At 39.9% G+C, this 15,678-nt stretch overlaps 2 protein-coding genes across 2 annotated transcripts in view; one reads left to right on the top strand and one right to left on the bottom strand.

Moving 5' to 3' along the window:
• Positions 1 to 483: 483 nt before the first annotated feature.
• Positions 484 to 15,678, bottom strand: part of LOC116408478 (transmembrane protein 131-like) — a 38,043-nt gene continuing 22,848 nt past the window's right edge. The window contains exons 2-5 of the mRNA XM_031895492.1: positions 5,722 to 5,907; positions 4,427 to 5,043; positions 2,704 to 2,858; positions 484 to 1,693 (exon numbers count right to left, since the gene is read on the bottom strand). Of these exons, the coding sequence (XP_031751352.1) occupies positions 1,394 to 1,693; positions 2,704 to 2,858; positions 4,427 to 5,043; positions 5,722 to 5,732 (1,083 nt within the window). The 5' untranslated portion in view covers positions 5,733 to 5,907 and the 3' untranslated portion in view covers positions 484 to 1,393. The remainder of the gene's footprint in view (positions 1,694 to 2,703; positions 2,859 to 4,426; positions 5,044 to 5,721; positions 5,908 to 15,678) is intronic.
• Positions 7,275 to 11,746, top strand: LOC116408477 (transmembrane protein 131-like). The gene is made up of 4 exons (XM_031895491.1): positions 7,275 to 7,488; positions 8,166 to 8,782; positions 10,351 to 10,505; positions 11,516 to 11,746. The coding sequence occupies exons 1-4, from the start codon at positions 7,295 to 7,297 to the stop codon at positions 11,675 to 11,677; spliced, it is 1,128 nt and encodes a 375-aa protein (XP_031751351.1). The 5' UTR covers positions 7,275 to 7,294; the 3' UTR covers positions 11,678 to 11,746.

Raw genomic sequence — 15,678 nt, 5'->3', positions numbered from 1 at the left:
ATGGCATCCAATTGGTTCATTTGTAGCTCACGACTCTCTGCTTTCCCACCTCTTAATTTCAGGCAGTGTTAGGAACCACTTCACATTTTCCAACTTTAGCAACTTTAGGTTAATTCCACGACCATTCTGTTTCCCTTCCCCTTCTGTGCATTTACTGTGGGATAAATGCATAAGCCATATGTGTATAAACTTAACTTCCCAATACACTCACAAACAGAGTATATGATGCGCATGTCAGGAGTCACTGGTATGGATCAGGTGGCTGCTCCTTTTTCTTTCCCTGTTCACGACCTGCAGTGTCGTTCCTGGGTTCAGCAGTCCTGCCCTGTATAGTGCTCCTCCTATGTGTCCTCTCTCACCGCTGACGCGTTTCGCCACTTCCGGCTTCCTCCTGAGCCATCCATTGCTTACTGCCAGACACATTTAACTTAAAAAGGTCAATTCATTTATATCTATCATGTAATTAAACAGGACACCCTCATAATCAAGTTACACAGCACTTTAATGTATACATGAATTCACTGGCATGTCAGAGAAATACAGCACTTCTTTATAAGAAACCATTGCGGCTCTGCACAGGACGTCCAGCCTCCCTGTTCTCAGACTGGCACAGTTGCACACTTAAACCCAACTGGGCTGCACTACTGCCAGCCATTCATAATGGATACATCAGACAACTTAGTGGCACCAATCATATATCATTCTGTCATCGGTGCTTCCTTTCTACCCATGCACTTCGCCTTATGCTTTTTGTGATGTAATAAGAAATTATTTTGACTACTATTCAGCCAACTTGTAAAAATTGCCACAAGCAAGAGTGAGAAAATAAGTGTAAGTAGAAAAATGCAGACAGACTATGTTGTGTGGGCACCAGCCCAAAAACTCTGTTCTGGTGCTAACTGACGCTTAACCTATGTTATATGCTATACATGGTGCAACCCTGCCGAGTGGATAGCCATCTTTCTGTTGCTGCATTCATTCAGGATAAAAGCCTAAACAAATCAGGACAGCATCCTACTTCTCTCACTTCCTAATAGACAATGCATCATACATAGGGTGTATTAGCAGATATCGGTATGGATCTTCAGCATGCCATACATACGCCAATAATAATAAAAAAAACAATATTGTCTGTATGTGTATGGGCAGGCATCAGAAACATTACCTTTACCAAATCAGAAGGAACTAGAAACAGTGCCAAATGTGTGAAACTACAGCATACAGAATGTAAAAGAAGAAACTCGCAGAACGTGCATGACACTGTGGCAAATGGAGTCTTGGCTTGAGGAAAACACATTAAAAAGGTGATTACAATAACATTTGCTTTAATTACGTAATATTTTATATTCGGATTCAGTTATTAGACCTTTTCCCACAATAAACAGGACTTTCATCATCTGAAAAACGTAGGATGGGAGGGTGACAAAACAAGCAATAGATTATATTCAAGCAAGGCCACGACTAAATGTAAAAAGTCACAAGACGAGTGAGGCCAAGTTGTCATGCAATAAAAATCAAGGAAACAAAAGCTTATCCGTTTGAAAGGAGTGGGTGAAGGAGGCACCTTGCAGGAAAAAAGCTGTTTCTCTTTTTCTTTTTTTCTGGCAGAAGATCTGTTTTTATTCCAATTTTCATTTTGGAAAATCCCATCCCTCTCGTCGATGGGGCTTTTTTCCCTAAGTGGCTCTTCGTGCTGGAAAATACAAACATGACATCACTTTAAAAGAAAGCAGAGCAACTGTGCTTACCTGGTTTGTCTCAGTCTATGAAGATTTGTTTTCAGTTTCACTAACAATTTATCTCAGTCAGCATAACTAAGGCCGAATGCCAAAAAATACACAAAAGTGCTATACAGTGAACATCTAAACACCAAAATTAGATTTACGACAATGCAAATGGCCTTTATAATCACCACATCTACCATGGCAAGTGTGTGTGCACAACAGGCTAAATCACAATATGAAAAGTTGTCAGGAGCTTATGGCACCGTGAGATCGTGGATTTGTGTTTTTTTTTGCATATACCAGAAATAAAAAGCTACAAAAATGATAATGCATAAATTTGAAAGCTAACTGTAAAGCATCAAGCACCAGCTGTAAGTTATTGCTAAAGAATAGGACTGATTCACTTGATTACTGGATACTACATTCTGGCTTTACTGTAACGAGTACAAAACTAATACTTCAACGGGGCTTTTAGACGTTTAGTATTAGTCACAGAATCAAAGTAAACATACAGTATGTATAACCCCACAGAGCCCTCTAGAGGACAGCTGGTGTAAGTTGTGAGTAGATGTCTTGAGATTCTACAGGACTCACACAGGAACTGTTTAAATGTAAAAAATTGGAGTACTATGAAAGCCATCTAGGTTTTGTAGGCAGGTGAAGAGAAGTGGATCTGCTCTCATCTACCTGCCTACAAAACACAGCTAGAGAGAAGCAAACCCTCACCTTAGTGTGCCCTTACCCTTAAGTAATGCCAATAGTCAATAGTTGTGTCAAGAGGCAAAAAATGCCAAGCCAAAGTGAAATGGCCACTAGATATTTCAGTCCATTACTTCAAAGAAATACTTAGCATAATTAACTAAAGTAACCTATAATGACATTTGCACACTGGTATCAAATATATGAGGACTAGCAGGAACCTTGATATAGAGGACAGATAAATGACAAAGTAGAAGGCCTTATTATCTCATAATGGTACCTTAATTGCTGCAAGTGCATCATTTCGCCCACAAAGTTTCTCCTCCCTGGAAGTGCTACGGGAAATCTCCTCATTAGAAGCATCTTTTGCTGCTTGTTTTCTTGTAGATTCCAAGACCTCTCTGTGTGAGGTAGGGGGTGTCTGCTGCCTGTTCCCTGAAGTCACAAAAAGGGAATTTAGGCTTTCAGTCTTGTAGATGATTTTAGTTATATTTCCAATTAAAAATTAGAAGCAGGACTTAAAGGAAAAGCATTTTAGCATTTTATTGGAAATTGATTAATCACAATAGTGCAAGCTAGAACACTATATTTATTCGGCTAAATGCTTTACCATACCCATGTAAAAAGCCATAGAAGCTCCCTCTGTTTAAGATAGTAGCTGCCATTTTAGCATGGTCTGACTTCACCTTCCTTCACACTGCAACACTGGAACAGCTCTAAGCTCAGATTACACACCAAAGAGGGGAGGGGGAGAGAGGAGCAAACTGAGCAGACTCGTGCCCTGCCCTGAAGGATTTTCTGAGAGCATAAAATCTGACAAGTATACAGAATAAAAGGAAAGAAATGCAGTGTTTATTTTCACTGAGGACTCAGAACAGCAGTTCTGTAAGAGTTATGGCTGTATTCACATAGACCTAGTTTTGATAAAGATTACGTAGTTTTCCTTTATCCACAGATCTGAACAACTATATATCTTTTTTTAAAATGATGTTATGTGTGCAGCAACACTGACCAAACCCTCACAATACTATTCTGATGGTAAAGAAAACAAATGAAAAACCCAGTGCTTACCATATCTGTCCTTCTTTTCTTACAGGTTAAAAAAAAAGATGGTAATAAAATGAAAGCAGCTCTAAGAAAGAAAGAAATTACCTCCTTCACATGCAAGGCAGATACACATACGTCACATATTTTAAATGTAAAAACAGCTACATAAACTGGGTCCAAAAGAGTACAGGCGTGTTTTTATAAGTGCTTTGCAGTGTTAACTGACACATTCAAGAATGAGAACTAAGAAATGAGAGCTAAAGCCTAACTAAAGAAGAAATGTTGTACATTAGGTTCTGGGCTTCTGTACCAGCCCAAGGCAACCACAACCCTTTATCAGGGAAGATCTGTGCCTCCAAAAGATGCCCCCAGTAATTCCCTATTTTTGCTGCTGCTGTCAGTTACCTGAGCTTAGGGACAAACAAACAACATATAGAATATAAATGTGAATAGTAATTAATACAGATACGTACTACATGGCAGCTCAGAAACCAGTGCAATTAGCATCAGAGTTTAACGATCAGCCCTGTAGCATCAGCTTACACGACAGCTCAACCTCATTTTTGCTTGATAATTTGTGACAACCCCTAGGTTTAGCTTCCCAACAGCTGCTCAGAACACACTGAGCACATGAGTGTTTGCAGGCACTTCCCAAGATGGGGAGCTCCTCTGACAGGTTGAAGTACTGGATCATTTCTTTAGGCTGATGCAGTAAGTACAGTATATAAAATTTAGCATTTTTCGTAGTTAGTTCCTTTTAATGTATGCCATGGGGGACAGATGTGAGGTCACTGTAAAATACTGTACCAGTACCAGTCCCTGACAAGCTTGCGTAAATTTAGTTTAATCAAAGTACATCAAGGACAAAAAACTAAACCATTTAAAACACTCAGATGCTGACACTACAAGGATAACACTGAGAAACATGATGGCACAAGGATGTATAAATAATTTACCCTCATTCTTCTTAGAAACAGTCTGAGATTCCATCTGTGGATTTGACAGATTCTTTGACAGGTGACTTACAGACATTTTACTAGGCACAGGAAGATCACAGAAGTCCGGCTGCAGTTTGGGCTCAGATAGACTCTCTGATGTTTTCAAATTTGTTTCCACAGGAAACATACATAGAACAGGCTTTTCCTTCAAAGGGCTTTCATTAGCAGTCCTTTGTTGGAGGTGAGGATCTTGCTTTGCAGGTTCCTCTTTGCCCAGATTGCTGTCTGGGCTGGATAAGTGCCTTTCATTATCCGTATCTCTGGATTCTGTAGAATTAAGGTTCAGGATCTCATTACAATCAGAGTCCTTTGGGGTAGCAGAGGGCATATCTGAGGTTTGCTGTTCACTTGCATCACACAATGTGGCAACACTGCTTGCTGTGCTGCTTGAGGATTTTTGCTTTACACTGTAGTGCACCGAGCACTTGTGCTTCTTCTGAGAGTGGCTGTACGGTGCACGACCCCTCTTGGATGCATTCTGGCTTCTGTTCTGGGGTGCTGTGACAGTCAGACACCCTCTTCCTTTTCCTCTATCAGGGGAGCTAAAGGAATCTGTGTAATTCTTGCAACTTCCCCTGAATAATGATCAAGAAAAAACATTAGGATGATGTAAAAAGAAAATGCAAGATACAAGATAGATACAGCACTAACTGAAAGTACAATTTTCACTTAAAAGGTGGTATAAAACTTTACATGAGAGGGGTGTCAATTTCTGCTAGCACTAAGTACAGGATTATAAATGGGAGAGGTAAACAGGGATTGCGTATGCCTATGTAGTATGTTAAAGATTAAACCTATTATAAGCAACTGATCCTTGCTATTTATTTTGAGAGAAACTGGAAATCAGAAAGAAAAGTATTCACTTTATTCATGCACATTTTAGAAGACAATTATGATATTTTAGGTGAGAACACTAAATACACAATCTGCATAAAGAGACACAAAATTTAGGAAAAATCAAGCCCTAAGTGTAGTGGGGTAGTGGACCAAACTTTAAAAAGAAAAGCTTTATATTTGTAGGCAGATAAAGGAGACTATTCAACAATATTTATCTGACTAATACCAATCACATATTGGCCAGGCCATCTGTTTGGCCTACAAGATGCTTACTTGGTTTGGAGATGACAAAATGGCAGCTATTATTAGCCATGTGTGGTTAACTCGGCAACTGTGTGAGTTGCAGAACGCAGCAACTTTTCAGCATAAAACAAATAATATTCCCTAACATTATTCCCAAATGTTATGGTGCCTACCTGACACACATCACAGTAACCTTCCAGAAAGAATTTTCCCAGCTTGGGTCTGGAACACCGTCTGCACACAGTGGGAGCAAATGGTGAGGCAGAGTCACGTTAAGTGTAAAACGAAACTCTAGATTGGAAGCACTCACAAGAGTCAACTCACGAATGACCCACGAAGATGTGAAATCTGCAATGAACCTATCCATCAAAAGAAGAAACTGGTTTCAAACTTAAAATATCATGCAAGTATTCTCAAGACATTACAGCCACAAACATGAATCTATTTTATTGGAATTCCACGTGAAAGACCAATACAAAGTGGTGTACACGTGAGAAGTGGAATGAAAATCATACATGATTCCAAACATTTTTTACAAATAAATAACTGCAAAGTGGGGTGTGCGTAGTTATTCAGCCCCCTGAGTCAATACTTTGTAGAACCACCTTTTGCTGCAATTACAGCTGCCAGTCTCTTAGGGTATGTCTCTACCAGCTTTGCACATCTAGAGACTGAAATTCTTGCCCATTCTTTTTTTGCAAAACAGCTCCAGCTCAGTCAGATTAGATGGACAGCGTTTGTGAACAGCAGTTTTCAGATCTTGCCACAGATTCTCGATTGGATTTAGATCTGGACTTTGACTGGGCCATTCTAACACATGGATATGTTTTGTTTTTAAACCATTCCATTGTTGCCCTGGCTTTAATGTTTAGGGTCGTTGTCCTGCTGGAAGGTGAACCTCCGCCCCAGTCTCAAGTCTTTTGCAGACTCCAAGAGGTTTTCTTCCAAGATTGCCCTGTATTTGGCTCCATCCATCTTCCCATCAACTCTGACCAGCTTCCCTGTCCCTGCTGAAGAGAAGCACCCCCAGAGCATGATGCTGCACCACCATATGTGACAGTGGGATGGTGTGTTCAGAGTGATGTGCAGTGTTAGTTTTCCGCCACCATAGCGTTTGCATTTTGGCCAAAAAGTTCCATTTTGGGTTCATCTCACCAGAGCACCTTCTTCCACATGTTGCTGTGTCCCCCACATGGCTTGTGGCAAACTGCAAACGGGAATAACAATGACTGGCTAAACGATGTTCTTGTAATTTAACCATGGGCCTCTTGGCTGCATTTCTGATCAAAACACCGGTTTTTGCACTTCACTTCCTTTTCACCACTTGCAGCTCACGTTCTTGACGAAGTCAAAAAATGGTCTCTTATCTACTGGAAACCTTGTGGAATGCAGTGTTAGAATTCAAAGTCCAGGAGAATCTGCAAGATCTGAAAACTGATGACTGAGCTGGAGCTAAATGGGCAAGAATCAGTCTCCAAAGTGTTACCCTAAGAGACTGGCAGCTGTAATTGCAGCAAAAGGTGGTTCTTATTGACTCAGGGGGCTGAATAACTACGCACACCCCCTTTGCAGTTATTTATTTGTAAAAATGTTTGGAATCATGTATGATTTTCATTCACTTCTCACGTGTACACCACTTTGTTTGGTCTTTCACGTGGAATTCCAATAAAATAGATTCATGTTTGTGGCTGTAATGTCTTGAGAAACTTGCATGATATTTAAGTTTGAAACCAGTTTCTTCTTTTGATGGATAGGTTCATTGCAGATTTCACATCTTCGTGGGTCATTCGTGAGTTGACTCTTGTGAGTGCTTCCAATCTAGAGTTTCGTTTTACACTTAACGTGACTCTGCCTCACCATTTGCTCCCACTGTGTGCAGACGGTGTTCCAGACCCAAGCTGGGAAAATTCTTTCTGGAAGGTTACTGTGATGTGTGTCAGGTAGGCACCATAACATTTGGGAATAATGTTAGGGAATATTATTTGTTTTATGCTGAAAAGTTGCTGCGTTCTGCAACTCACACAGTTGCCGAGTTAACCACACATGGCTAATAATAGCTGCCATTTTGTCATCTCCAAACCAAGTAAGCATCTTGTAGGCCAAACAGATGGCCTGGCCAATATGTGATTGGTATTAGTCAGATAAATATTGTTGAATAGTCTCCTTTATCTGCCTACAAATATAAAGCTTTTCTTTTTAAAGTTTGGTCCACTACCCACTTACACTTAGGGCTTGATTTTTCCTAAATTTTGTGTCTCTTTATGCAGATTGTGTATTTAGTGTTCTCACCTAAATATCATAATTGTCTTCTAAAATGTGCATGAATAAAGTGAATACTTTCTTTCTGATTTCCAGTTTCTCTCAAAATAAATAGCAAGGATCAGTTGCTTATAATAGGTTTAATCTTTAACATACTACATAGGCATACGCAATCCCTGTTTACCTCTCCCATTTATAATCCTGTACTTAGTGCTAGCAGAAATTGACACCCCTCTCATGTAAAGTTTTATACCACCTTTTTAAGTGAAAATTGTACTTTCAGTTAGTGCTGTATCTATCTTGTATCTTGCATTTTCTTTTTACATCATCCTAATGTTTTTTCTTGATCATTATTCAGGGGAAGTTGCAAGAATTACACAGATTCCTTTAGCTCCCCTGATAGAGGAAAAGGAAGAGGGTGTCTGACTGTCACAGCACCCCAGAACAGAAGCCAGAATGCATCCAAGAGGGGTCGTGCACCGTACAGCCACTCTCAGAAGAAGCACAAGTGCTCGGTGCACTACAGTGTAAAGCAAAAATCCTCAAGCAGCACAGCAAGCAGTGTTGCCACATTGTGTGATGCAAGTGAACAGCAAACCTCAGATATGCCCTCTGCTACCCCAAAGGACTCTGATTGTAATGAGATCCTGAACCTTAATTCTACAGAATCCAGAGATACGGATAATGAAAGGCACTTATCCAGCCCAGACAGCAATCTGGGCAAAGAGGAACCTGCAAAGCAAGATCCTCACCTCCAACAAAGGACTGCTAATGAAAGCCCTTTGAAGGAAAAGCCTGTTCTATGTATGTTTCCTGTGGAAACAAATTTGAAAACATCAGAGAGTCTATCTGAGCCCAAACTGCAGCCGGACTTCTGTGATCTTCCTGTGCCTAGTAAAATGTCTGTAAGTCACCTGTCAAAGAATCTGTCAAATCCACAGATGGAATCTCAGACTGTTTCTAAGAAGAATGAGGGTAAATTATTTATACATCCTTGTGCCATCATGTTTCTCAGTGTTATCCTTGTAGTGTCAGCATCTGAGTGTTTAAATGGTTTAGTTTTTTGTCCTTGATGTACTTTGATTAAACTAAATTTACGCAAGCTTGTCAGGGACTGGTACTGGTACAGTATTTTACAGTGACCTCACATCTGTCCCCCATGGCATACATTAAAAGGAACTAACTACGAAAAATGCTAAATTTTATATACTGTACTTACTGCATCAGCCTAAAGAAATGATCCAGTACTTCAACCTGTCAGAGGAGCTCCCCATCTTGGGAAGTGCCTGCAAACACTCATGTGCTCAGTGTGTTCTGAGCAGCTGTTGGGAAGCTAAACCTAGGGGTTGTCACAAATTATCAAGCAAAAATGAGGTTGAGCTGTCGTGTAAGCTGATGCTACAGGGCTGATCGTTAAACTCTGATGCTAATTGCACTGGTTTCTGAGCTGCCATGTAGTACGTATCTGTATTAATTACTATTCACATTTATATTCTATATGTTGTTTGTTTGTCCCTAAGCTCAGGTAACTGACAGCAGCAGCAAAAATAGGGAATTACTGGGGGCATCTTTTGGAGGCACAGATCTTCCCTGATAAAGGGTTGTGGTTGCCTTGGGCTGGTACAGAAGCCCAGAACCTAATGTACAACATTTCTTCTTTAGTTAGGCTTTAGCTCTCATTTCTTAGTTCTCATTCTTGAATGTGTCAGTTAACACTGCAAAGCACTTATAAAAACACGCCTGTACTCTTTTGGACCCAGTTTATGTAGCTGTTTTTACATTTAAAATATGTGACGTATGTGTATCTGCCTTGCATGTGAAGGAGGTAATTTCTTTCTTTCTTAGAGCTGCTTTCATTTTATTACCATCTTTTTTTTTTAACCTGTAAGAAAAGAAGGACAGATATGGTAAGCACTGGGTTTTTCATTTGTTTTCTTTACCATCAGAATAGTATTGTGAGGGTTTGGTCAGTGTTGCTGCACACATAACATCATTTTAAAAAAAGATATATAGTTGTTCAGATCTGTGGATAAAGGAAAACTAAGTAATCTTTATCAAAACTAGGTCTATGTGAATACAGCCATAACTCTTACAGAACTGCTGTTCTGAGTCCTCAGTGAAAATAAACACTGCATTTCTTTCCTTTTATTCTGTATACTTGTCAGATTTTATGCTCTCAGAAAATCCTTCAGGGCAGGGCACGAGTCTGCTCAGTTTGCTCCTCTCTCCCCCTCCCCTCTTTGGTGTGTAATCTGAGCTTAGAGCTGTTCCAGTGTTGCAGTGTGAAGGAAGGTGAAGTCAGACCATGCTAAAATGGCAGCTACTATCTTAAACAGAGGGAGCTTCTATGGCTTTTTACATGGGTATGGTAAAGCATTTAGCCGAATAAATATAGTGTTCTAGCTTGCACTATTGTGATTAATCAATTTCCAATAAAATGCTAAAATGCTTTTCCTTTAAGTCCTGCTTCTAATTTTTAATTGGAAATATAACTAAAATCATCTACAAGACTGAAAGCCTAAATTCCCTTTTTGTGACTTCAGGGAACAGGCAGCAGACACCCCCTACCTCACACAGAGAGGTCTTGGAATCTACAAGAAAACAAGCAGCAAAAGATGCTTCTAATGAGGAGATTTCCCGTAGCACTTCCAGGGAGGAGAAACTTTGTGGGCGAAATGATGCACTTGCAGCAATTAAGGTACCATTATGAGATAATAAGGCCTTCTACTTTGTCATTTATCTGTCCTCTATATCAAGGTTCCTGCTAGTCCTCATATATTTGATACCAGTGTGCAAATGTCATTATAGGTTACTTTAGTTAATTATGCTAAGTATTTCTTTGAAGTAATGGACTGAAATATCTAGTGGCCATTTCACTTTGGCTTGGCATTTTTTGCCTCTTGACACAACTATTGACTATTGGCATTACTTAAGGGTAAGGGCACACTAAGGTGAGGGTTTGCTTCTCTCTAGCTGTGTTTTGTAGGCAGGTAGATGAGAGCAGATCCACTTCTCTTCACCTGCCTACAAAACCTAGATGGCTTTCATAGTACTCCAATTTTTTACATTTAAACAGTTCCTGTGTGAGTCCTGTAGAATCTCAAGACATCTACTCACAACTTACACCAGCTGTCCTCTAGAGGGCTCTGTGGGGTTATACATACTGTATGTTTACTTTGATTCTGTGACTAATACTAAACGTCTAAAAGCCCCGTTGAAGTATTAGTTTTGTACTCGTTACAGTAAAGCCAGAATGTAGTATCCAGTAATCAAGTGAATCAGTCCTATTCTTTAGCAATAACTTACAGCTGGTGCTTGATGCTTTACAGTTAGCTTTCAAATTTATGCATTATCATTTTTGTAGCTTTTTATTTCTGGTATATGCAAAAAAAAACACAAATCCACGATCTCACGGTGCCATAAGCTCCTGACAACTTTTCATATTGTGATTTAGCCTGTTGTGCACACACACTTGCCATGGTAGATGTGGTGATTATAAAGGCCATTTGCATTGTCGTAAATCTAATTTTGGTGTTTAGATGTTCACTGTATAGCACTTTTGTGTATTTTTTGGCATTCGGCCTTAGTTATGCTGACTGAGATAAATTGTTAGTGAAACTGAAAACAAATCTTCATAGACTGAGACAAACCAGGTAAGCACAGTTGCTCTGCTTTCTTTTAAAGTGATGTCATGTTTGTATTTTCCAGCACGAAGAGCCACTTAGGGAAAAAAGCCCCATCGACGAGAGGGATGGGATTTTCCAAAATGAAAATTGGAATAAAAACAGATCTTCTGCCAGAAAAAAGAAAAAGAGAAACAGCTTTTTTCCTGCAAGGTGCCTCCTTCACCCACTCCTTTCAAACGGATAAGCTTTTGTTTCCTTGATTTTTATTGCATGACAACTTGGCCTCACTCGTCTTGTGACTTTTACATTTAGTCGTGGCCTTGCTTGAATATAATCTATTGCTTGTTTTGTCACCCTCCCATCCTACGTTTTTCAGATGATGAAAGTCCTGTTTATTGTGGGAAAAGGTCTAATAACTGAATCCGAATATAAAATATTACGTAATTAAAGCAAATGTTATTGTAATCACCTTTTTAATGTGTTTTCCTCAAGCCAAGACTCCATTTGCCACAGTGTCATGCACGTTCTGCGAGTTTCTTCTTTTACATTCTGTATGCTGTAGTTTCACACATTTGGCACTGTTTCTAGTTCCTTCTGATTTGGTAAAGGTAATGTTTCTGATGCCTGCCCATACACATACAGACAATATTGTTTTTTTTATTATTATTGGCGTATGTATGGCATGCTGAAGATCCATACCGATATCTGCTAATACACCCTATGTATGATGCATTGTCTATTAGGAAGTGAGAGAAGTAGGATGCTGTCCTGATTTGTTTAGGCTTTTATCCTGAATGAATGCAGCAACAGAAAGATGGCTATCCACTCGGCAGGGTTGCACCATGTATAGCATATAACATAGGTTAAGCGTCAGTTAGCACCAGAACAGAGTTTTTGGGCTGGTGCCCACACAACATAGTCTGTCTGCATTTTTCTACTTACACTTATTTTCTCACTCTTGCTTGTGGCAATTTTTACAAGTTGGCTGAATAGTAGTCAAAATAATTTCTTATTACATCACAAAAAGCATAAGGCGAAGTGCATGGGTAGAAAGGAAGCACCGATGACAGAATGATATATGATTGGTGCCACTAAGTTGTCTGATGTATCCATTATGAATGGCTGGCAGTAGTGCAGCCCAGTTGGGTTTAAGTGTGCAACTGTGCCAGTCTGAGAACAGGGAGGCTGGACGTCCTGTGCAGAGCCGCAATGGTTTCTTATAAAGAAGTGCTGTATTTCTCTGACATGCCAGTGAATTCATGTATACATTAAAGTGCTGTGTAACTTGATTATGAGGGTGTCCTGTTTAATTACATGATAGATATAAATGAATTGACCTTTTTAAGTTAAATGTGTCTGGCAGTAAGCAATGGATGGCTCAGGAGGAAGCCGGAAGTGGCGAAACGCGTCAGCGGTGAGAGAGGACACATAGGAGGAGCACTATACAGGGCAGGACTGCTGAACCCAGGAACGACACTGCAGGTCGTGAACAGGGAAAGAAAAAGGAGCAGCCACCTGATCCATACCAGTGACTCCTGACATGCGCATCATATACTCTGTTTGTGAGTGTATTGGGAAGTTAAGTTTATACACATATGGCTTATGCATTTATCCCACAGTAAATGCACAGAAGGGGAAGGGAAACAGAATGGTCGTGGAATTAACCTAAAGTTGCTAAAGTTGGAAAATGTGAAGTGGTTCCTAACACTGCCTGAAATTAAGAGGTGGGAAAGCAGAGAGTCGTGAGCTACAAATGAACCAATTGGATGCCATATAAACCCAAGGGGGTCTGTAAGTAGATTGCCAATCGGAAAGGGATATCACAATTGGGCACAAAAGGGTGATATAAGTAAAAGTTATCACAGGTGGAGTGCACATTGCAAAGTAATAACCGTATTACACTATATTTTTTTTTCTTTTCTCTTTTTTCTTTACCTCATAAGACCTCATCGCTAAGTCTAAAGCAGAAGAGGGCACTTTGGAGTAATTTATTGAACCTTATTTGGCCCAGCTCTGCCTTGGTTGGCTACCAAGTTCCCTTATAAGTTCAGTCCTTCCCTGGGATTCCTAGTCACTGTAGCCAAGTGAGCATTACCAAACACTTCCAAAAAACATACAAATGGATTTGCAATCAGTTCCTGGTTATAGGCCTTTCATTGTGAAACCTGAATGTGTCTGTACTTGTAGTGGATTTTACTGATCTCTCGACTATACCTGTCTCTGCACATCTTTATAGCTGTTTATCATATATTATAAGTAATTATGCAAACTTCTCCTCACCAGTTATAGAGAACTTAATAAGAGGAAACAGGTATTATCACTTTGATATTAAACTCCTGCCTTGTTTTCAGTGTTATCAGTCACTAAAGCACAAGGAGGGCAATAAATTACAAGAGGTAAATTAGAGCCATGTGCCAAGGGTATGGATTTATAAGAAAGCAGGAAAAAAAACATACAGGTTTAGGGACCAGAAAGACAGTAGTAGTTTGACACAAGAGCTAAAGTTAAAGGAACAGTAACACCAAAAAATGAAAGAGCTTTAAAGTAATAAAAATATAATGCACTGTTGCCCTGCACTGGTAAAACTGGTGTGTTTGCTACAGTAACACTACTATAATTTATATAATAAGCTGCTGTGTAGCCACGGGCGCAGCCATTCAAGCTGGAAAAAAGGAGAAAAGGCACAGGTTACATAGCAGATAACAGATAAGTTCTGTAGAATACAATAGTGTTTTATCTGTTATCTGCTATGTGCCTTTGCCTTTTCTCCTTTGAATGGCTGCCTCCATGGCTACATAGCAGCTTATTTATATAAATTATAGTAGACTTTCTGAAGTAAACACAACTTTTACCAGTGCAGGGGAGCAGCATATTATATTTTAGTTACTTTTATACACCTTTCATTTTTTGGTGTTACTGTTCCTTTAAGCACCTACTGGATTGGAAGTGCAAGAAACTTGCTCTGTCCATGGCCCTCTGCCATGCAAAAGCTGACACACACATGGTACAAGAGTTCTGAGATAAAAAGGAAACTTTGAAACTAGGCCAGCAGCCAGAGCATAATAGAGAAAAGCTGTGACAGCAGTTTCTGTCACTGGGCAATTGAGTTGGCTTAGTGGTATAACTGTGGCAGTAGACCATACCAGGATTCAAAATAGGCCCTGGTGTTTCAAGTACACCGAGGCCCAAACAGCCCCTCTCAGGCTCACCAAATAGTTATTGACTGTCCATGTCTTGCAGCAGCTTCTCTGGTATTTGCCAGAATCCACAGGTTGCTAGTCCGAGCCTGGATTATACTATGTGGAGAGCCAAGAGCCTGGAAGCCACACCATTTGCCAATGTTCAGCCAATAGGGGCCATTTACTTTGTCTACAGAGACATAAATTCCAGAGAACTAAGGAGAAGGTGGTGCCTGTGCCCACCAGCACTCCCTAACTTGTGGTTGAGGATGGAGAGAGGGAAAGGCCATATGCTTCCCCTATTCTCCATGAATGCAGCTCTGCCAAGGGCAGACAGAGTTATACTCACTATACACAGGTCTCTGTGATCTATTTTAAAGCACAGTGACCTGAGGCAATTTTTAAAAATGCAAGGCAGGAGACAAAGCGCTGAAAACATGGGGAATTCTGCCCCTTTTTTTACACTTTGCATTGCATTAAATAACCCCACACCCATAATGTACATGACATTATCATCTGCAACACAAATATTAATAACGATTTGGTAATCTTACATCATAACATAGAATTTGCTTATTCAAATAAGGCATACAACTTTCATTTATCATATACATTATATGCTAAAGCAATTCCAAGCAATTCTGCCACCCAGGGGCAGGTTCCATAGGAGCATCTCCCATTCACTGAGCAAAGCAGGCAATGTGTGTTACTACAAGTGCTACAAGAGACAAACTACCAGGACTAGATTTCAACTGCTAACATTTTCCAATAATGCATCTCCCATCAGACAGCTGAAAGAGCCCTGCAGCATACCTAGAAAACATAGTTATGTATTTTCATGGTAAAGGATAAAAAAGATTTGCAGGTATCCTCAGACAGGGCACATAAAAATATTCCTCAGATAGGGCACATAAAAATACTTGGCTTATTCTAAACATCATAAAGCTAAGGGGCACATTTACTAATCCACGAATGTCCGAAAAGCGTCCAAATGCGTTTTTTTCGTAATGATCGGTATTTTGCAACTTTTTCGCGAATTGTCGCAAATTTTTCGAGCGCTTAATAC

This window comes from Xenopus tropicalis, chromosome 1 (assembly GCF_000004195.4).
Source record: "Xenopus tropicalis strain Nigerian chromosome 1, UCB_Xtro_10.0, whole genome shotgun sequence".
NCBI classification, from domain to species: Eukaryota; Metazoa; Chordata; class Amphibia; order Anura; family Pipidae; genus Xenopus; species Xenopus tropicalis.
This window is presented reverse-complemented; position numbering and strand designations above follow the sequence as displayed.